The sequence below is a fragment of the Serinus canaria genome, chromosome 2 (assembly GCF_022539315.1).
Source record: "Serinus canaria isolate serCan28SL12 chromosome 2, serCan2020, whole genome shotgun sequence".
NCBI lineage: Eukaryota > Metazoa > Chordata > Aves > Passeriformes > Fringillidae > Serinus > Serinus canaria.
Window position 1 is genome coordinate 113,287,651 of NC_066315.1, and position 23,991 is coordinate 113,311,641.

Consider the following 23,991-nt stretch of genomic DNA (forward strand, 5'->3'; position numbering starts at 1 on the left):
CCTTCAGAACTACTAAAACCAGATAACCCTGCATTTAACAGAAACAGTTCAAAACATGAGAAAAGCAATGCCTGAAGTACAACCTCTACAGCCTTGTTAAATAGATGTCAGAGTGATTACTGATCACAGACCAGCCCAAACCTCTCAGAGACCTGGCAAGAGGAGTCACAGCAGAGCAGGGCTGTCCTCCTGTCACACGGGAAGGCTGCACCACCTACTGTCTCCCCAGGGAGGGTGAGGTTCTTGCTTTGAGCTTGGTCCCCCTTCCACTGTGAGAAACTCCCTTACAGGGACTGATCAATCCAATTCACTTAGAGATTCCACAGCAAACCTCCAGCAGTTACAGGTATTGTTCTTCCACAGTGGTTAAAAATCCCCTCACCTTCACTGACTGCAAAGGGCTTTAGGAAAACTTCTTCAAATTTTATCATGCTCCAGTCTTCCATCCTTAAGCTGCTAGATAAAAGCTAAGTAATATAATCAAGGATATGATTTTTTCAACTCAAGATCATCCTATATCAATCACTGTCATTATTTGGACTCTAATTTCATGATCTTTTCTTATCTTGGTTTTGCTCATTTCTAAAGTGAGGAGTCAGAGCTGAATTTAGCAATGAAAAATTTTATTAAATATGTTTCAAAGTTTAATACATATTCCTAGTGGAAATTCAAATTTTATTTAAATTTCTTTACAAAGCCAAGTTAGCTTAAAAAATAGCAAGGAGCCAGATCAGATTTCATTTCATCGCCTTCTTTAGCAGTTTGCTTCATTTGGTCCCAAGAAGGGAGTCTCAAGGTCAAAACCAGAATATTAACTGAAGAACCATGCTATTTTAACTACTTAGGATTAAGTTTACAAGCCATCTGACTTCTAGGAATCAAAAATGACATAAAATAACTTAAAAACAGAAGGAACAGCAGATGAGGGACATCCCACTTTGTACAAACAACACATTTATCACTACAGAAGACCATGATAGCAGTTACTTCACAATTAAAATTATATTTAGTTCTCAAATCACATCCCTATATCAACAGTAAAAGCAGATGGCTAGACTTAAACTTTTATAGCTCTAAATTCAACCCTGATTCAATTAAAAGAGTTCTGTATTAATTTTTCTCCGTCAACGTGACAGTGAAGAGGCATCTAAGAGTGAGAAAGAGTTACCAACAGTTTAATAAAGAAGCCTAGTGATTGCACACTTTGATTTATCAAATATTATTCTTTTGCTTTATGAGGCAACATTACTTATTTTCTTGAATAGGGTAAAGTCTCTTCGTACTTCCCCCAGCCTTTACCAAGAGATGTACTAGCAGGGGATGCTACTGTGGATTTCAGGTTAGCCAGCAAACCTCTTCTGTGTTTCTGCTGTTTTGACTCCTCTGCAAAGAAATTCTTTTTCTGTTCTTCAAGCTCTTTCTGCAGGGAAGACACTGTTTCTTCAAGCTCAAGAACACGTTTAGCCCAGTTCTGAAGACTATTCATTTCTTGATCCTATGAGGATAAGGCTGTGTTAAGTATGTGAACACTCCATGGTCTCTCATGCAGTTAATTTTCTGGTTCACATTATTTTATTAAACCCATAAACACCCTTGTTTTTACAGTGTCATGTGGCCATTCAGTACCCATTTCCTCAAATTACATCAAAGTAATGAAAAAGCCAGCAAACTCCAGGGCCATACAATCTAGTTAGAGACCAAGTCTGACTAAGAGGGTGATGCTAAAATGCTTTGCCACACTATATAAAGAATTTATGCTGTTCTAGGAACCAGATAAAGGTGGATTTCCTGCCTTGAAATTTATGGAAGCAAAACTGGACAAATCAAAACTCTCATAGCATAAGTCTGCTAACCAGGACTGAGTAAATGCTCTGAGTGGGCAGAATACAGAGTGTTAAATACACTCTTTAATCTCTGTGGTTAACAAAACCACCTTCCTATTAATAAGGGATAGGAAGATCACTTCCAATTAAAAAGTTCAAGTCAAATAATTTTCAGTATCAGATTTAAACTAAAAAGTATAAAATCTAATGTTCAAAGAAAGACATCACTAAGCAGTTATTATTCCTGCAGATTACAAGTGAGGCATAAATTCAAAGTGCCAAGAGTGCAAAAGTTTTTTTTTTTTTGTTTAGGAATCTAGTTGATATCTGAGGTCAGATGCAATAAACTTTAGGAAGTCCCAGCTTTTGAAGGAAAGATATCTATTTCTGTATTAAACAGTGTATCTGCCCATATCTCTCATCCAGTTTGGCCACTTCTGGCAGGACCATCAGTATAGCTTTGAATCCATAGATCCTTAGGCCTTGTTGCAGTAGCATTTGTGCACTGGCACCTTGCTTGCCTCAGCAACATGCCCCATGATGAGTTCTAAGTAGTATTTTCTTTGCTTGACAAGAATTCATGACATCTTTAAATTAGCAGGCTTTGTCAGCAGAGTTACCCCATTGACAGAGTCTATCACTTAAGATGAAAAATGAGTTTTGTCTTACAAGATTCAGAGTCAAGTAGTGAAACACAAGGGCTCTGAGCTCATAATTCAGGAAGTTAGGCACAGAAAAAATGCTAACATGAAAACAAATTGCTAATTTAACAGTGGTTTTACATGTAAAAATATGCTGAAGCAGCCAGAACAACTATAGATACAAGCCATGTTAAATTCAGTTTTAAATCATTGACCAACCTTGAGCATGATTGTATGCTTCAGTTGACTATTTTCTTCTGCCATTTTTCTGTAGCCTTCATTAGCTTCTAGCAGGGATTCATTTAGTTTCTGTATTTTAAACTTCAGAGATTTTATAAGCTGAAAATAAAGCCCATACACATGTAAGTTCAGAACAGCATGTTTTACATGGATTTTGTTTATGACTAGAACAGTGCAAACCACAAGATCAAAACAAGAAAGTCTGCTTCTCTCAACCTCCTCTGTCCCAGCTCATCCTTTCAGGTGATAAAATGCAGCTGGAGCATTCTAAGGCTGTTGTGTTGAAGCTACTGTGAGTCACACATGCACTGATCTTTGAGGCAAAGCAGCAGAAAGGCACTGATGGAATGAACTGGTTTCAATCCATTCTCACTTCTGTTATCACCAGGAATCAATCTCATCATTCTAAAACTTTATAGCCACACAAAACAATCAGTAACTGTATCCTCATAACAAGCATAAAAGCCAAACTTTCACCAAAACTTGAATGTGACATGGGAAAATGATGTAGAGCTCTCAAAAACAGTGGAAAACAGATCCTACAGCCATTGCACGAGACATTAAACTTGGTAAGGAAAAAGTTATTTTTTGGAGTATTCTTTCTTAATAGAAAGGGATTTAAGTTCACTTTCCATTTACATGGCTTATTAGAACCAGCTGGAACTATTTGTCTAATCCCTACTCATTTTTGATATTAGAGAAAGAAGCAAGACTTATGTCTTCCCTTCTCCCCACATCCTCTTTAAACATGGGAAACAAACTGTATCTTTACAAGAAGATCACTCAAGGAATAGAATAAAAATGCATACTTGAAAATTATTGTTTTCCATAATTCCCACCTCTATATGGTACTCAGAGCACGGAGATCTTTTTTGAAGAACAGAGATATTCACCTTTACTGAATTTTAGGGTGATAGTGGAGTTGAGTACTTCCAGAAAGGACTGCTTTAGGGCACTGTTTTGATTTTAGCTCTAAAACCTAAACTATTACCAGGTTCTGTAACTGTTCCCCAATGCAGCATTTCAGGAAGGAAAGCTCTGAGGTCATGGCAGCAATATTTACCATAAATTCCAGCACAAAGCTAAACATACTTCCTTACTTCCAACTCACACCACATTCACCACAACTTGTTACAGTAGCGAATGGTTTTACAGACCAGAATAAAGCCAGAAGAGTCTCTGGCAGAAGTCATCCACAATTGAGCAAGGGCTTTTTTTTTTGGTTTTTTTTTTTTTTTGATAAGCTCAATGCCCATTTGCAGGAATCTTCATGCATTTGTCTACAGTGCACATCTTTAAGCATTGAACCATGAGTTTACAATCCTTATCCCCAGAAAAATACTAAGCAGGAGCTACCTCTTCCTTCTCTTCACATTGTTTCTGCAGTCCTTCATTGGCTCTCTTCAACGTGCTGTCCATAAGCTCTATAGGCAAAAGAAGAGTTTGTCTGTTTATACACATCCCCAGGAGTAAACTGAGCTTTGAACACCCAGATTAAATTCCTACCTCGTTCCATGTTATTGTCAGAAGTTGGAATATCTGAGCTTGGACCTCCCAGAGCCAACAGCCTCCCTGACTGTTCATCAAGTTGCCTTTCCAATTGCAGTATTTTCCTCTCTCTATCCTGAAAAAGATAAGGGCGTACGGTAGAATTTGTCTGCATTTCTGCTTGATCTGATACATTAGTGCACATCCTTCAATTACACCACACACACACATGTAATTTTAAATTATTTCACAGGTTATGGTTAGGAAATCACAGTAAGGGATAACACTCAGGTCACAAAAACATCTAGAAGGAAGTTTCTTTATGAAGAAGTCAACTCTTCCAGTCTGAGGATTTCCAAACTGTATTAAAAGAAGCCATATGGCAGAAAGGAAACTTTAGCATGTCTGTGCTAAACATTGTTGCAAGTCAGCTTGCTAACTAAGGAAAAAAATACTTCACAGAGCTACATTTTAATCTCAATTAATATACCATGCTGGCATGGTATTTCAGAGTGAGGAATCAAACAAGTGGCATCATCAAGAAAAGTTATTAATCTAATTCTGGTTCTCTGAAGCTGCCCACTCAGATTCATGCTGTTTTCTCTTTTATCAGCTAACCCTTCTACATCTCAGGGATTTCAGTAGTTTCTTATCTGACTTGCTACCAGGAGCATCTTGCTCTTTGAACCTTCCCTTGTGCAGCCTCCTGGCCAGTATAAGAACACTATTAAAACTCTTTTTGTCCACTCTAATATAGTGTACAGCTAGGATTTAACTGAACATAGAAACAGAGTCTAAGGGAGGAAAAGAGACAAATTTGAAGGAGATGGCAAAACACAGGCCATTACATAATATGGTGTTGCTTGTCAGCACCTGAATGGAGAGCTGTAAAAGCAGAAATATTTATATACCACAATCTACAAGAGAAACCCACTTCTCATGTCTTGAAATGAACCTGTCTATAGAGTGTGATAGCTTATCAGTTTCAGAACAGGAGAGGGCAGTGAGAAAGCTCCTCTAGTGGACACCACACAGCTGTTCTATTCTTCCACTAAAAACAGGACCCACAGGGTTGATCTGCTGCCTGGATGCACTCAATCATCCATGCAGAGGTTAGAAAAGTGAGTTGCTCATAGCTAACCTGGCTGCATTGCAAAAGGAGTAGCAACTTACTAATGCCAACTTTGAGCAATTCTATGGTTAAGTACATTCAGGAAATTCAGTTCTCTCCTGCATGAAGTTGGATTTTTCACGAGTTTCTTATCCCACAATCCTCCCACCACCTCTAGACCAGTTATAATTAAAATAGCTATCCTGTAACAAATTCCCCATCACCCTTTCAGAGTAGCATTGTAATCTACATCCTATGGTACCAAAGATCTCTAGAAAGCCAGACTCCTTTATACATCATTCCCCTGGATGTTCCAGTCATTGCACCACAAAGATAAAGATTACTTGGATTTAACTGAACTGTGCCCTCAAAAATCAAGAGGTTTAGGTGTGCACTACAGGTGGTGCCAGAGAAAAGACATCTGTATGCTTATGGTGAGCACTGAACACAGAACAGCAAGGCTGAACTGCTGGTTATTTTCCTTGTTTAGTGTTATATCCAGAATCCCAGAGTGATCCTTGTTTAGTGTTACATCCAGAATCCCAGAGTGATTCTGTTAAAGAAAAGCGAAATTTACAGTTGAGAAGCTAGAGCATACTTTAATGGCAGTCAAGTCATACCTCAACTTTCTCTTGTTCAGCTAGAAATTCCTCTATGGGAACATAATGCTCTTCAATTTGTTCCATTGCACACATATATGCATGTTTCTTAATGGCCTCTTTATACATTTCAAATTTGCTCTCAAGTTTTTCTTCATAGCTGTCTTTCATATCTTCCAAGCGGTTGCTGGAGAGAACATGTTAGTTATGTATGATGTGCTTGCATTCCAGCTAGTATTCAACTGAGAGTACTCAAGTTATTTCTCTAGTCAGAAATAGTGAAACAAAAAGACAAAAAAGCACTTTTTTCCTTTCAATGATCCTACAGACCTGCACCAAAGTGTAACTTCTACTTGGCATATACCAAAGAAATGTTATAGAAGAACACACACTTAATGCCTGTCAGAAAAAAATTATAGAAATTAACAAAATACACCAAAATACAGCAACAGAAGTGACCACACACATTTAGAGGTTATATTTAAAACATGCATCCTGGGGCCATCTTTCACTTTGGGTTTTGTTGGTTTTTCTTTTTTTCCATTTGAGACAAATGCCAAATTCATTTTCATAGAATCATAAAATGGCCTGGGTTGGGAGGGACCTTAAAGATCATCTAATTCTCACATCCCTATCATAGGGAGGGACACTTTTCACTAGACCTTTTCAACATGTCTTTCAAACACTTCCAGGAACGAGGCATCCACAACTTCTCTAGGCAACTTGTTCCAGTGTCTCATCACACTCACAGTAAAGAATTTTTTCATAACAACCAAGCTCAACCAGCTCTCACAGTTTGAATCCACTCCCTTTTGTCACTACATACTCTTGTGAGAAGTCCCTCCCCATCTATTATTTCAATACTTTCCACATTACTGTCAAAATTTAAAAACATGCCCCATCAATGATGCAGAAAATCACCTCAACAGAGAAAAAGCATCAATGCTAATTTGTGTGTTTGGCCAAAGGCAACCAAACAATTTTAAAGCTAGTGCAGGGGCTAAACCCTGCATAGTGTGCTCAGCTGGCAACTTGGTATTGATTTTTTAAACAATTAAAACAGCAGGAAGCTGATTTAAAGAAGAGTTAAGAGGAAGTGAACTCAACTTGAGGAATCTGGACTTGAAAAAAAAAAATTCCTAAATTAACATCAGTGCAGGGTTCATAATTCATAAGGCAATTCATAAAGGCACATGAATTCATAAGATAGTAAATTAACAGTGGCTCATAAGTCATGCAGAGGAGCTCAAAAAAGCCATGATTCAAACTACCTTAAGCACATGCATGCATATTTACATGACAGAGTGTATGTTTTGGAAAAATCACCTCAGTGGGGTACCTCTATCAATCTTCCACATCTGCTAAGTAGTAATAACAAGCCAGGACAGGCTCCAGTAATTACACATTCAGCAGAGGAAAGCTGAACAGAAAACAGCATTACTTTTTCACTGAAAATGGGAAGAGGCTGATCTGAACAAGTTTAATGTTCTTTCTTCCCTTTCCTTCGGAGGTTTTGAAATTATCCAGCCCTGCCTCCTCTAAATATCATAACTAGAAATGCCCTGAATTTGCACCTGTATGTCATACATCCACATGTATGCATTTACACACGTGGAAGCCTTTCAGTCTGCAATGTGACTTGCCTCCAGGCTTCCTCTGTTTCCAGCAGCTGTCGAAACATTGCCTCTGCCATCTCTTTACGGATCTTCACCTCCAGAAGGAGCTTACTTCGCCTCTCTGCAGCCACCTTCTCCTTTAAGTCCTCTGCAGCTTTCAAGAGATCCTAAATTTAAAATATTTCAGTTCAAAAACCAAGACTGAAATACATATTGACATGCATCGCAAACAAAATATTCAGGCAGGCAGACAACCACAGAGGGTACTTTTTACAAGCTTATGTTTTTTGGAGGTCTGCATCAAAGTTTAAATATTCTCAAATACAAATTTCTACTGCAAATACATCTTGTGTCCATCTTGATGGTGTCCACCATCAAAAAGTTCACTTCTGTTCTGGCATTTAAAAATTAGTTTGTACAGCATAACAACATAAAGCCTACATGATTTTTACAGTTTATTGCTATTAGATTGTATATCTCTGTTTTTTAAATGCTCCATTTTAACTTGTTACTGCTGTTTCCAAAAAAAAAAAAAAGGCACAAAAACCTAAATTAAGTTATTTTAAAGATATGTACTGCTTTCTGAGTCTTCTTGTTGGGCAATCAGTTGAATTCCAAATTTAGCACTTGACCTAACTAGAAAGCCACAGGGCATCCTTCCACAGCTACACTGAACTAGGCCACTCTAGGTCTAGTCAGTCTGACACTGAACAGAAACTTAAACTTCCCATTTGATGCAGCTTTCAGCACATCTCTTATGCTAAAACAATATTAGAACTAGCAGAATTGCTCTCTTGGGTGCAGTTCTAAGTAGACATGTATTTACCTCATGACTCAAAATGGTGATGTCAACTTCCTCTTCTGCAGAGGTTTCAGCACGGTCAGCAAAGTCATCTACAGATGTGTTAGCATCAAAGTGCATCATAGGTTTGCCATCACCCCCAGCTAGCTTTGGTGGCAAATAACCAAAATTTTTGGGCAAGATTGTCTGGACAACCTGAAAGATCCAGAGATGATTTACCAATGCTGTAAATATTGAAGGTGTCAGGATACCAGAAAGAACTGGCCTGAATGCATTGTTGTATTTACACAATATTTAATGATTACGTGAATGTCAACACAAGCTTACATGCCTTTTAGCAGAAAAAAAGAAGACTCCATCAATGTACCATAATTCTTACATGAACATAAGACTTAAGTACTCCAAAAAGAGTGGAAATGGAAATGGAAATATCTGCTAGCAAACATGGCATACTTGTCTAGACAGCTGGTTTCTCTTCCCCTAAAATATAAGGGGTTTGGGGTAGTTTCCTGCAAAGTTAATGAAAAGCAGAAAATCCCTGCAACATTTGCTCCTTCCTGAAATTCAAAAATTCATGCTATTTACATAAAGATTTTAAGTAGCTATGTCATAGGACAGCATATCAGAGAAGTTTGTCTCCAAAGAACACACTTATAACAAAACTCACACCTGAAGAGAATAGAAAAATCTTCCTCTCTGAGATCATACTAGACATGCTATTACAGATTTTTAACAACATGACAGAAATAATCTGTGGCTCCAGACTAAAAAAAATTACTGTATTTCTCCCATGAAACACAGCATAGCCCACCATCCCACTCCCTGCAAGAAGCAGCTGCAGGGACTTGAATGAGGTTAAGGACAAACATCAACCCCAAGTCCTGAATTTAGGGGGAGATTGAGACAGGGAGCAGAGGCCTCCATAATCCAGGAGGAAATGGCCATCGACCTGCTACAGCATGTAGACCCACACAAGTCTATGGGGCTGGATGAGATCCACCCAAGGGTACTGAAGGAGATTGAGGAAAAGCTTGCCAAGACACTTCTTTATTGTTAATTACTTGCATTTAGCCAAATGTGAGCAATGCAGTTGCAAAATATCTCATTTAGACTACAAGAGAAGATGATACTCTTTACCACCACCAACTGTCCAAGAAGTTGTGAACAACTCATCCTGTGCAACAGATGCTTAACTGCACCCACATTAAGTGATTCATCACAAGTTTGAATTGAAATCCTGCATTTGCTCAGATATAAGGTATAAATCAGTCATATCTGAAAGTGCCCTGTGCTTTACACAGAACACCAGTGGTGTAGAACTGAACAGTCAGTCAGCTGCAGTTGTTTTAACTTCTTAGCACAAATATGTTTGAAGATGGGGAAGACTACTAGAAGCCTTTTAGAGAGAGGCCAGATGGAGAAGAACTATTATGATGAATCAAGAATCCCAAATCATACTAAAATCCATACCATCTGATAATTTTGCAAATCACTACTAACAAAAAAAAAAAAAAAAAAACCACCAAAAAAAAAGCAGAATAGCAGAGAAAGTAGATTTACTCTTACCTGTCTGGCTAGAGCTGAAAATTTCATTACATGCAGTGTTTCATCATATGTGGAAGTATGCTGATTGATGTTTACAATCATACAGGCTTTGCCTTTCCCACAAAAAAATGGCTGAAACAGACGAGTCAACTTACTCTCTCTGAATGGAATATAGCTTGGCTTCATCCTCAGGGAGGGAAAAAATCAAATTGTGAAACAAAATAAAAATTGTAAACCTGTGGGCTATTGTAGCCTACCCTAATTCTGTTTCTCTCTTGCAGGACAGACATCCAGTAGGATGCTCATATTTAAGCCTAAGTTATTTTACATCAAAGAGCAAGGTCTTTGCTGGATTTCATGGGCTCCCTGACAAACTGAACTATGTAAAAGTAAAAGTGGCATGGTGTCTGCATCACAGTTCCCTGGTGTTCCAAAGCAGATAGTGGAACAAGCCAAAAGCTAAGTGCAGGTGCTCTATCAGCTGCCTGCTGAATATACCTGTGTAATTTGCAGGTGGAAGTGAAGAAGACAAAACTGAAGCTTTGTACACAAAGTGTATTGTTCATATATATACACTAAAAAAATGTTGGCAGCTTACTGCAAATTACTTTTTGCTCTCCACAAACATCAGTTATGGAGAACTCTGCAGGTATTACAGTGACATCTATAATAAAGAAGACTTAAAAGATTTTGTAGATTGCCAATTTTCTCTGTGCAAACTGCTTGCAGAAATATAAAGGGAAACTTAGTGTTTCCACCTAAAACTTGGCATGTAAATAACTTGTCACTTACTTTGGGTTTTGATTTTGCTTCAGTGCTGCAATGCACTTTCCAAGGATGTGAAGAGAATTATTAATATTTCCTGCTTCTTTTAGTCTGTCTCCAAAGACATGTGTTTTATTACACCTCTCTGAACCAGCCAAGTCACAGAAGGACAACCTGCACAAAAGAGTTATCCAGAACACACACATTAGAGTTCTTTGCTTGGCTGTAGAATTATTTGCTGCTACACTCAGGCCACTGAAATGTCCCTCATGGCACAATAGGGTACAATCAGAAAATCATCCTGGATAATCAAGGAATTCAATAAACTTTAGTATATATTAGGAAAGCTGTTGAAACACAGGAAGTTCTGGAAGTTGGATAATTTATGTGACCATACCACTACTCACTTATACAAAAATTTATTTAAATAATTTGTAAGACTATAAACTTTCATACAGCTAAAGTAAGTCCTACACAAACTATTAAGGCACCTATTTCAAATGTATGAAAGCCTTATGTTGTTTATCCTTTCCAGCACAAGATGAAAAGCTTTTTTCTTCCTTAAGCAACATACAAACTCTGTCATTCACCTAACAGCTGCTCTAAGTTTTGCCAGGGGGATACACCATGATAGAAAGCAGCAAAAAAATAAAAAATACAGATGAAGTCATTTTCCCAAGTTATCTTTTCTTAAGGATATTTATCTCTGTAACATCTGACATTTAAAGGTGTTATCTCACAGTGAGGTATATTTATTACCATCCCTGCTCAGCAGAGACAAGAGAGGAAGCAGTAGGAGCTAGGATTGAACTAAAACATTCTGTTACAGGCTGTCTTCATTTTTCTCTATCAAGCTAAATAATTCAGAAGAAAAAAAAGACACATCCATCCCAAAAAATGCTATCCAAATGCCTTCAAGCCAGAAGATAAGGCTGCTTCCTCTAAACCAGAAAAGAGCAGGGACTTGAGTGTAAGGACTTAACACTGCTCTCACAGGGTGCACAGAAATTAGCATTTTACATTAATGGAGAACAGTCTTTAAGCAAATCATTTGATGGTCCCCTCTTAGTGTACATTGGACCACAGAAGGGTCTGAGATCATGTCACCAGAATTCTTCTGGGATGATAGATTTTAATTTACACTCCAGGAGCACACCAAATGTGTTGTCACAAACATTTGACCCATGAAGTCTAGTCTGGTCCCAGAGCAGAAAGATAGATTGGCACAGCTTGCACCCTGGGCCTCCAGCACCAGCTGCTGCCCCCCAGCTGGAGAGATCACCCTCTCTCAGCCAGACACTGCAATTCTGCTTACCAGGACATACAATCTGGTGCTGCATAGTCTTACTCTGCCACCACCTCCCCATTATGTGAGACAAGACACATTTTCCTCAATTTGCACACTACTGACAGAGCTGCTCCAGCAAAATCTCAGAGTAAGAGATAGGAAAACACTTCTGTTCTTGTCCCTGTTGAGCTTCCAGTCAGTTTATGTGCTCAGTGGAGTTCTGAGAATTTGTTTATTATTAGAAAGTTCAGGCGTTTGGCATGCTTACACCTTAATAATTTTTCCAAAATATTTACATTCCTGGTAATCACATGAAGCATTCACTTACTCTGATACTCCAAGAACACGTGGCTGATGCTCATCAGTTAGCTTGAGTAGCCTGATGGAAAATATACTGTGACTGAAATGGAAAGAAGCTCTTTTTAATAGTCAGTTATGAAAATTAGGCAGTCACTGAAGCAAAGTAAAATTGGTATGCTACAGAAAGCTCAGTGGTAAAGAGAGGACAAGAATTAATTCACTAGTTATCTTGGTATACTAGTTACTTTTGCAAGGGATTCATTCAGCAGCAAAAAAGCTGTATTTTATGACTTTCTATTTCTTTCCTCCACATGAAGCCTACATACTGTCTTGGAGAAAAACACCAAGCCAGTTCACTAAAGTCTATTGGTCAAAAGAAGAATAGTCATGTAGCCACTTCATATAGAAAACCTTTGGCAGTATCTGAACTCAGCAAATCTGAAGGATTAACTTAGAAACAAATGGGGAGAAGGGAATAAGTTCAAGTTTTAGAGTCCTGTAATTTTGCCTACTTCAATATGCATAGTTACTTGTTTGGATTTAAAACAGTTCTGTTTTAAAGAAAGGTTGAATTTGTAACACTTGAAAATCCTGTAACCCTGGTTTGGACAGCAATCTACACAGGCAGCAGGCATGCTGTCTGAAACCAAAGAGAAAAGTCACAAAACTAGAAGTGCCCAGTTTCTCTGATTCATCAGGAAGCACAGCACACAAATGTCTTTAGCATATTCCTGAAGCAGTGGGCATTCTAGGCAAAAAACTCTGTAAGAAGAACATGAAATTTAACAGCAGCTGTCTTTAGCTAATACTGAACAAAATAACTCTTGCTTTTTACAGAAAAAAGCAGGCTTAGTAACACTATGATGGTATTAACTAAAAATAAAACTACTCTTAAAGGACAAATTATTAAGAGGTCATTAAAATCAAGAAAAGAGGCACTTTCAATAGAAATGATACAACTGTCTCTATTTCTTCTCACTCCATCAAAATCCAGATTCTCCCTGATCTCTGTCCAGAGCTGGATAAGAAGGTAGGGGTTCAATTCTTGAGATACCAAGTAAGCTCAGCTTGAACACATCAATCTAAAAGTATCCAGAAAATCTAGCAGCACTGGGAGATACAGCGTGACCTGATCCTTCCTATATTCCCCAGTGGCAGGCTCCAGGTTTCCAAGAGCTATAGTGCCAGTGATGAAAAATTAACCAGCTTTTCCTGCACCATCCTCACACTGCCAAGATGCATAGCCCTGTTGGCACTCCAAAATAAACATGATTTAATCTTTTTGGTTGTCCAAAACATGAATAGCAACCCAAGTGCAGCTACTACTAGTCACAGGGTCTCTCCTGGTTTTCTTTCAGAGAGAATCTCATAACAAAACTAGAATAATCAAGTGATGTATTAAACTATAACTGAAAAGTGGTTTATTCCACACAGATTCTCAAGTGCCCTCCCTTCCCCTCAAAAAGGGACAGAGTGTGCTTATAATTAGAGGAACAAACCTTCTACTTGATTGCTCATTCATTCTAGTACAGGCAAAGCTTCGGTTCTTGTTTCCTATTTTTAGTAGTCTGCAGCCTTCTTCAGTGCTCTGAACATTAATCCACTTCAAATCTGCAAAAAGAGATCTTTTACAAACATTTCTGATCAGAGGAATTCTGTGCAACTGCCCAGGTGATAAAACAGTGTAATTACCTTTAATGTAACAATTTCCTCCTTGATCCTCACAGATTCTTAAAACTCTGCGCCTTTGAGGTTTTGATGTAGATAAAACACTTAATAGGTCATACACATATTCATTATAAATTTCACAAAAGGAAATCCACACAGATGCTTGTGTTCTTTGCTGCACATTAGTCTTATGAATGTCAGGTGGAACAAAGTTCTTCTCTGCTAACCCAAAACAGAGGAAGAGTTCAAAGATCAACTCATTGAGAGATTTTAAATCAGTATATAGAATGTTCTAAAAGGACCTACAGAACCTGCTAAAGGAGAAGGCTTTACATCTGTGGTGTACAATTAGATATACATGGATAACTTCAGTTTTATCCAAAAATGTTTGAATTTCTCAGCAGTCATCTGTTACAAAATTATGCCCAAATTCTCAGATGATGGCCTCACTTTATCACAGACTTCCAGCAGTTTATACATTATATTTGCAAAACTAAGTCTCCCTCTTCCCCCCAAAAGGACAATCAAAATACTTTTATATAGTTGCCCTTTCTCCAGAGGAAGAAAAAAATTTGGTAAAAACCTATATATATATATATTTACTTTGCAGTATAGTATAGGGATTTTTTTTTTATTCACTGGTAGTAACCCAGTAAAATTTCTTAATTTATATTTTTTTTTTCCCCCACACACGACAGTTTTCCACTTTACCTAGGGAGTTAGAAGGGTGATGGTCTGAAGTGCAGTGAAAAGAATCCAACTTCACATCACAGAAATTTGTTATAGCATTTGAGATGCTCTCTGTCTCCTTGAGAAAATAAGAGACTATTAAATCCACATAAACAGATGATGAGAAAAGCAGAAGTTAAAAATTACAGCAATTCCAGTACTCAAGATTTTAATACTGAAAGTAGTATTAAGTGCTAGGCCACCCTTACTCTGGCTGAAAATGAAATGTATTTAATAACACTGAACTATAATCAATACATGCTCTTTCCATCACATGAATTATTGCTTGCTGCCACTCCCAGCAGCCAGTCTTGGTGGCCAGTTGCTGCTAACACTGGAGACTTAACTTCAGACTCCTAGGAGAAAAAGGATCCTCTCAGACTGCAACAGCTCAGAGTGCCTATATGAGCTATTGTGCAAATCTGAACAGTGCTTCAGTCATCCAAAACAACTGGAGAGGTTTCCTCCAGGAGGAACTGCCAAAGTGGTTGGACTTAAGTCATGACAAACCAACACTCTATGTTGCTTTAATTCAGACTGAACTAAAAGGCCATGAAAGACAGACAAGAGCACAGTTTCTTTAAATACACACATTTGCTGAATTTCTTTACACCAACAGAACTGTTTTAAATCTGCCAAGATTCACCAAAGCACAGCCTTTAAGTTACCTCTGGAAAAACTATTGTAACAAAGCAGCAACTCCCACTAGAGCCCAGCATCTCTACACACCACCCCTCTCTCCATATTTTATAGGCCCCTATAAATCAGGACATGCACCCTGATTTCTCTTTCCTAAAGGAGGGTCATCATGATGCCATTGTTTCCCACTTGGTGCACTCAAACCAGAATTCTTACAAACAGAGAGGTACAAAGCCACACTTTGAGGTCTTCCAATTCAAAGATAAATAGCATAGAACAGAATTACAATAAAATCATACAAGTGACCATTTTGCAGAAGCTGCACTGTCTATATGATTGTTTCCTGAGTATTAGAAGCCTGACCACAGCAAGGCTCCTCTTCATTGTGAAGTGCCAAGCAGGATATGGGACTGACACACATGGTATCTCATCTATGCATGTCAAAAATGCAGTGGAATTTAGAAATCCCAGTACCACATTGCTTGTGCACATGATAAGTTTTTGTAAAGGTATTGTGAGAAAAGTTAGTGAATTAACTGCTGCCACACTGCTTTTCAAGTGAAATACAGAAAAGTGCTTGAAGATGCTAAAAACAAGTGAGAACAGGAACTGACATTGTTTGCCAACAACAGAAGCTGACATTTAATGGAAAATACAATAAAAGGTGTTTATTTAATGGAAAATACAATAACAGGTGGGAATAGGAATGCATGTAAAGCATCTTTTAGTCCAGTAAAGAACAGTATTTAATCCTATGAAAATAACCAGGAAAAGGAAGGAAGGGAGGGTATGAACCATGCTTAAGCAAGAGTATGCAGCAGTACTGCATACAGAACATAAACAGTGGGACATTAAGTGTTGCAGTAACTCAGAGCACTTAAAATTGGGAGAATGAAAGGAACAGCAAGCTCTTTCTCTGAGATCTGTAAGCTGAGCCTGGGAAATGAGCCTACAGAAATCCATGTCAACCAAAGCCAAGCCCACCAAATCGAATCTGCTCTCAGATTACAGCTGAGGGAGCATCCAAACAGTGATGCTATTTATTCACAAGCTATCAAGAAGCACAGCTTCAGAACTGGGGATCATGGAGCTATCTCTATGGAAGCATTTTACCACACAAACAAGGTTCTGTCGTGCAATAGTTTCCTGATTCATCTTTACCTGTCCTCCTGATGGTGCAGTGCTGCTCTCTTTGCACTGCAGTGCATCAGCATCTAGATCACCTACTGCAACATTCAGTTACTAAGCTACAAGTCAGTCAGACTGTGATTTAACAGAAGGAAATATTTTATAGAGTTATCTTCATCTTCAAAATAAGATATTGACCTTTTGTTCCAGACCCTGAGCTCCTGCTTGTTCTTCTTTTCAAGGCTGTAGCTTCTATAAAATTTTTGAAGGTATTTACTTACTATCCTCCTAACCATCTCAACTTTTCTTTAAGATGCCCTCCTCCTCTAATGTGCATACACATACTCAGAGACACTTTCAGAATAAATATGTAATCTTTCAAATCTTTCAGATTTTTCATCTAAGATGTTTTCTCCAGAGTTAACCAGACTCACACTAAATAAAGTTTTGGGTTGCAGGATTTAAATTAGGCAACAAAACTTAGCGTGGAACTTAACATATGAATTTGAATCATAGAAGGATAAATTTTCAGGGTTAACTGGAGCAATTAACAAGGTTAGTGTTAAAGGCCACAAAAAAAGAAAACCCAATCATTACTTCTGCACATCCCAGAACTGATTTAGAGTTGCTTTGAATGATAACCAGCTGAACCTACTGCATTCTGGGATTAGATGCACAGGATCACAGTTCAGGGGAAAATGTTCTGAGCAAAAGGAATCTGACAGCAAACTGCAACTAGACTTAGAAGTATAAAATAGTCCCACATACATGGATGCCCATTTTCCGGTGAGACAGTTTCTCACCATAGAAACAGAAATTACTAGATAATAAGAACAGGGGGATTGCCACAGTAAAGGTTTCTCTATTCTACCTATAGTCTTCAGAGACCAGCCTTGGTCACATACTATTCCCTAATGCAGACAGGAATCCTTTTGGGACATTCATTTTGTGGCCTCTCCCTTCACTTCCTGCGTCAGAAAGCTTCTTTATGAAGTTACATAAATCACAGTTTATAAACTTTATAATCTGCCTTAAGACTATCTTCCACCAAAAGGGACTCCCCCTGCCTTCTTCACTCCCTCTGCTAAGACAGTGCCATCATCTCTCCTGAGCTAGTACAAGCTTTGAATGACTGCACCAAGAGCCAGCCTGAGAACCTGATGTGCAAGAAGAGCCACTTCACAAGAACCAGGTTTTAGTTAGGTCATGTGGCTCTTCTGTCACCACAGTGTCAGAACTGCTCCTCTAAAGAGGAGACTTCTCACTAGAAATTGAGATTTGGCTTTGTGATGGTTTCTGGTTTGAACTGTGTGCTGCAGAAGGTTCTTCCAGTTTACCCTGAGCTCCACAAACAGCCAATTGTCTTATTATTCCAAAAATCACCAAGTATGCATACTGTAGATTTTTCTAGATATAAAGAATCAATAGTGGAATAAAGACTTCTAAAATTTCCTGTCTTACAGAACAGCTTTAAGAAGGATTTGGTCACTGACCTCTTTCAGTGATGAAAGAATAGCAGTTTTTAAGGCTTCTTCTTGCTTAACTTGTTCATCTTCTAATTTCTTAACATCATTGCTCAAATATGGTTTGAAGTTCATCTTCAGGTAATGTCTTCCTCTTATGTGGTTAAAAATCACACCAAGTGAGCGAGGTAAAATACCAAGATCTTTTGAAGTCCCTTAAAAATATTTAAAAATTAAGTGTAAACATCCATGTAAGCTTGCCATTGGATTTGACTCGGGTTTTATACATGAAAATATTTTATACCTTGGATAGTGAATGTCTTGCCTGCATTTGTAACTCCATAAGTAAATACCAGTCCATTCACTCCATTAATAAATGCTCTTATTATATCTTTCATTGAGCCTTCAAAAAATTCACTCTGAGTAGTTTCAGGTCCAAAGACCTAGGATAAGGGGAAAAAAGGAGTGACAAATGGCACAAAGAAGTTTAATAAACCAAAATATTAAGTACTGATTAGGCATACCTTATTTTCCAGAACAAGCTGGGTAGGAGACACCAGTTAAATTTCCTGTCTTGCCTGAACCCTTCTGATTCAATATTTTCTGCTGGGTTCTCACAGGATGCCTGCTTAATTCTGAGAGGCACTCAGGCTTGCACTAATTTTTTAATATTTTCCTGCTTCTAAAATAAACTGCTCAGAATTCTATTGAGCACATAGCTCTGCTGGTGATGTAAAACTCCCTCCTCACTCTTCACCAGTTACCCACAATTGATGAGAAAATCAGCATTACAATGCTCTAAATAACTCAATCTCTGGAGCTGTGTATCTTTTGGTACTGTAAGAACAGAACTTCTTGCAGTAGGCAAAGCTAAAAAATTTGCTTTCAGTATAGAAGGTTTAAGCAGTTAAGCTGCTATTCTTTCAAAAGGAAGTTACTGACTAAATGCTTACATCAATTCCTACAAACATAAGGTTTCCAAGATAAAAGCATCTGCAGGAACAGCTGCACCACAGTAAGTTTGTGCCTACAAGATGTTTCTGTAGCATCTAATCAAAGAACACCACAGACCTGCCAAAGAGCTTCCTTGTCTCATCTAATAGGCACCTCCATTGTAATACAGATTTCCTGACAGCTTATCAGCAATTAATAAGCAGGTTTATTTTTTAAAAAAAGGCAAGTACCACATGTAATTAAAAGAAAAAAAATCATGTTGCATGACATAATACAAAATTCAGCTTTCATTATAGTGAAAAAAAAAACAAAACAAAAAATTTGAAAGAATTTGGCCTACCTGAGAAAAGGTGAAGCTGTGCACAGCATGACCAATCCCTCTTTCACTGTTTTTCATTGCAGAAGACTCTTTGGGTGCATTAAGAATTACTGTCTGGGCATCTTCAATAGTTACACAACCCTTAAAAAAACAAGACAAGGTAAACCACAGCACAAAGTTATTCAGGAAGAACGCTAATTGAACAAAACAAAAAATGAACACCCCCTCCAACAACTCCCCAAAAGCCAAGTGTCTTCACCCATTTCCCAGAGCTACAAGAACTTCCACAAGTTACCCATATCATCTCGAGGCATGTCACTACAGAGAGATTCACTTCACATGAAAGCCAGAGTACAGACAAAGTCAAGGCAATCCTGTGGGGTTTTCTAAGAGGTAAAAACTTTTACTAGCATTCCCTCCAGCAACTTTTCCTTGGGAACACTTTCTAAACCCTTGTATTTTGTGATTTGTCAATACAAAAACAAAATTACCTTGAAATCTACTATTTTTCCATCAGTCATTTTCAGTGTGAAACAGACTAAGAGCAGAATTAACAAAGTTAAATAAGTTCTCCTTTGATTGATAAATAGTGTTACCAGCAATGAAAGAAACTGAATTAGTTTCAAGTAATTTGATTGCTATTCTCTATTAAGTAAAGGTGAAATACAACTACCAAACACTTCCTAGATAGATAAATGTAGGATGCAGTGTTAAAGAAAAAATTATTTTATACCAGATAGGCTACCAAAGATGCAAAGTGAACTCCCATTATAGCTTGACAGTGTCTTGATGCATCATCTGACAGGATTGATTGTTACTTAATCTGACATTTATGTTCAGAGACTGGCCAGAACTCCTAAGCTCAACAATCCATGTGTGGTATGTACATAGGAAGAATTGCTGTTCCTAGGAACCTCAATTAAATAAGTCTGATTATTAACTGATATAGAAGCTCTGTGCCTGTAATTAACTGGTACAGACCTCATAGCAGCCTACAGCTTGCTCACAGGGAAACAAAAATGGGCAGGCACTGATCTCTTCTCTCTGGTGACCAGTGAGAAGACATGAAGGAATGGCCTGAAGTTGTGCCAGGGGAGGTTTAGGCTGGAAATCAGGAGGAGATTCTTCACCCAGAGGATGGCTCCACACTGAACAGGCTCCCCAGGGAAGTGGTCACAGCCCCAAGCCTGACAGAGTTCAAGAAGCATTTGGACAGCACTCAGGCACATGGTGTGACTCTTGGGGCTCTCCTGTGCCAGAAGGGCAAGAAGTTGGACTTTAAAGATCCTTGCAGGTCTCCTCAAACTCAACTTATTCTGTGGTTCTGAGAAGCTCCAAGAAACTGCTTTCTGAATTCAGACCAATCACCTACCTGCTCTCTGTGCCAGGCTCTGAACCTATACAGTCTTTAACATTTCTCCCACATCAGCAGGGACAGGAGTGCTGGTCAGATGTACTAAACCCTAGAGAGCTACAGAATAATCCAGGATCTGCAGCATGTGCCATCAGCTGCCACCAACCTCACAGAAGGCTGGGAGTAGAGGCCCAAAGCAGTCAGATCTGCAGAGATGGAAACCAGCTGGTAACAATTCACTCCACTTGCCTCCCCCAGCTAACCCTGCAGGTAAGTTGGCAGAAGCTGCACCATTTCTGGCCTTGATCACATCATTTAAATCCAAAAACCACAACTTCCTACTTTCCCACAAGTGACTCTGGAGAATTGCTGACAGGAATGCAGAATTTCACCCAGAGCTCTTAAGCTTTACTTCCATAAATCACATGAATCATTATCTCTTTAAGCATCTACTGATCAGTTAACCTCTTGATTGTCTTTGTTTAAAGCATCAATCTGTAAGAAATAGGTCTTGGGTTCTAGTTTTTCCTTTTGTGCCACATATTTAGAACACAGGTGCTTTCCTGAAAATTATGCATGGTAAGGAGGAATAAAAGACCTAAAAATTAAATTGATCTGTTTGATTTAATGTTTAGGAAGTGAGGCTTACTTGACTGTTTTGTGTGGGTTTCTTCCATTTGTTACCAAACATTTTCTTCTTGGATTCAGGTGATAGTAAAGAAAGTAGAAAACACTAAAAATGTTGAAGATCATTAATTCATTCTGTTTTTGGAGGATGAGAAAAAAGCCTTAACCTCATGCAAAACACATTGTACAGCTAACAGGTTGGAAGTTCAACTATTTCAGCCCGAACTACATGAAAACAAAAAAATTTGGACAAATTTCAATGTTCACATTTTCCTCCCTGCTTTTAAGAAATGTCTCACTCCAAAGAGGAATGTACTAAACAACTCCTGAAACAATTTCATTTTGCAAATCAATTTACCCTTGGAGCTAGCTAAGACTGTGGAATTTACCAAATTGGAAGCACTGTGGAAGTGCACACTATTCAAGCAGAGCTAAGAAAAGGCAAAGGGAAGTTGGGGGCAAGAGGGGGGAAGAATTTTCCCAGTGAAAACAATACAAAGGTTCTAACTCTGGTGATTAAAAGCATTTTAAAAAAACAATTTGCAAGAAGCAAATAATAACTAACATAACATCCTTCTTAGAGCTCTTCAAGCTGACCTCTCCTCAGTCAGACAGCCTGCAAAGACAAGGGCTAAGAGATATGACATAGAGACCTTGTCCTCCAAAGACAGCTAAAGGAATTCTTTGCATCAGTGATCACAATGAGGGGAAGGGGAGCACTTCTACATGTTTGTTTACAGGTATGTGTGTATAAAACACTGAAGCATCTGAATCTGACAGTGTAGAGGTTACAGAAGACTTTTGAGAGGCTGAGCAAGAAGTCACCAGGATGAGGTAGGAGATTATTCAAGCATTTCAAAGAGCCTTAAGGATCTGACGCTCAAATTATGGCTAGAATTGCATAATCTCTTCCATGGAACTCCTTGGTATCTTGAGCACTACAGAGAGTTGACACCAATTTTTAAATAACATACCCAGTGAAACTTTGAAGAGCTACAGGTGTGCATGCCTCTATCATACAAATTATTAAATGTCAAGGGGATGGGGGAAAAAAAAAATCTTGAAATCTACCCAGATGTCCAATAATTCCACATAAGGGCAGTACATGGCTTGTGCAAGAGACAGTTCTGCCTTACAACACTCTGTGTTGTTCAGGGGAGAAAAAACCCAATTATTTCTTAGTTCTACAACAAACCTGGGATTCATGGCTTTCAAGCTCTGCTACAGAAAAGGGCCTCACTCTCAAGAAGACTTTCAAAGGCTCATACACCTATTCATTAAAAAGAAGACACAAAACGCAGTTATAATTGCCACTTTTTAAACAGAATAGCCCCAAATCATATCAGCATGCATTTGATACAGTGTTCCCTATTTTATATTAATGTCTTATGTTTTCCTTTCATGTCAAACTCAGACTCTAAGCTTTTATTTGCCTCTTTTCCTTCTACTGTCCTCAAGTAACCCTTTTTTTTTTTGGGCTCCCCCACTCCCCTCCCTTTAGCATTCTTTCACGACAAAACCAGTATTTTGATTTTACAAGAGCACACCATCAGAGGCACGAACTGCAGTGCTTCCACCTTCTGGTCTCCCGCTGTACTGAATTCAAGCTGCGTTATTCTAACAGCTGCTACCTAGCACTTTGATTTCGTCTGGAGCATTAGCCCGACAGACACATTCCTAGCCTCAAGAGACTTCTTCCTTACCACCAGCCAGGCACCACACCCTCACCTTCCTCACAGTCACAAGCAGGAAACTGCTCGCAGTTGCTCAGGTGGCCTTTTCCATTCCCCAAGAGTCTCCCACCCAGGTAAAGCAATAGTAGCAGGGAGCATTTTAGAGGAATCCCAGCACTCCTCCCTTTCTCAAGGAGTTTCGGTCTTCACTCTGGCAACATTTCATTCAGCAGGTGGATTTACTAGAGTTCTCCACAGTCCTGTCATGACCAGTACTAATCAGACAAAGTGAAGTCACCTAGGAAACAGATGCCTCTAAAATCACATAGCTGGGTATATTATCTTCTGCTCGAGCACAGCAGAGCATTATAGATTTTTATTTCCAAGAACTTAATGAGCTTTCTCACCAAGGATCCCTATATTTTTGAAAGCTTATTAAAGAGAACAGTAGTCTTATTACGTTTAAATTGCAATTACTGAAGCCCTTTACTTTTTTCCCTCAAGTTTAGCACATCAGATCACACGGCATTGACCACGTATCTGCATTTGGTGCAGGTTATGACCCGTGTGTAAGCAACGAGAAATAAGCAGAAGAATCAAACACATCTCAGGGACAGAGGAGTACAGCAGTTCTTACCAAAGAAACATTTATTAAAGCTTTAGAAAGCCCAAAATCCACCAAAAACCAACCCAGCATCACCAGAATACACCTCGTAAAACCAATGCACACCTGCTGTTCCTCTGTGTTAGGCAATACTGTTGACTCCAAGGGTGAAGGTTTACCCTCTACACTCAGAAAAGAAACCGATTCCAACACATCACACACTTCCGTGGGAACATAGTTTTTCCCCTCATCAGCCATCGTTCTCTGCAAAGGAGCTTAAAAGGTGGAAGGAGAATTAAAAAAAAAAAACCAAACAAAAAAAAACCCATCATTTTCTGAGAGAACGGACAAAAATATATACGGAGCATAACAAAGATGGGGCCAGCTCGTATATAAACGAGCGCTTCCGAAGAAAACAGGGCAATCTAGAGAACTTTGGGGAGTACGACCCTTAAAAAAACAAAACACCTGGCAGGGGAAAGCGCTAACAGCCTCAGCTGGGCACTGCTCTCATCCACCTGCAGCCCCCTCCCCGGCAGGCTCAACACCCGCAGGCACCGAGCTAAGGGCCACCCCCGCTCCCGCTCCCCTTCCCCGGAGCGCCGCTACCTCGGC

General features: G+C 38.8%; 1 protein-coding gene across 1 annotated transcript; it reads right to left on the minus strand.

Moving 5' to 3' along the window:
• Positions 1–497: 497 nt before the first annotated feature.
• Positions 498–23,990, minus strand: LOC103816196 (kinesin-like protein KIF20A). Its single transcript, XM_030234919.2, has 20 exons — positions 23,503–23,990; positions 22,295–22,369; positions 19,140–19,259; positions 18,150–18,288; positions 17,876–18,060; positions 17,690–17,789; positions 17,532–17,539; positions 14,598–14,694; positions 13,911–14,108; positions 13,718–13,829; positions 12,247–12,318; positions 10,658–10,804; positions 9,887–10,052; positions 8,345–8,515; positions 7,546–7,685; positions 5,924–6,089; positions 4,211–4,328; positions 4,061–4,128; positions 2,684–2,803; positions 498–1,495 (listed from the first exon to the last, which is right to left on the minus strand). The coding sequence occupies exons 1-20, from the start codon at positions 23,632–23,634 to the stop codon at positions 1,250–1,252; spliced, it is 2,580 nt and encodes an 859-aa protein (XP_030090779.2). The 5' UTR covers positions 23,635–23,990; the 3' UTR covers positions 498–1,249.
• Position 23,991: the final 1 nt, after the last annotated feature.

Coding starts and splice junctions, on each gene's coding strand:
- LOC103816196 (XM_030234919.2), bottom strand. CDS start 23,634: ATGGCTGATGAGGGGAAAAACTATGTTCCCACGGAAGTGTGTGATGTG. Junction 12,319..13,717: donor AATGAGCAATCAAGTAGAAG/GTTTGTTCCTCT, acceptor TTTCCATTTCAG/TCACAGTATATTTTCCATCA. Junction 10,053..10,657: donor AAGCAAAATCAAAACCCAAA/GTAAGTGACAAG, acceptor TCCCTCCCTGAG/GATGAAGCCAAGCTATATTC.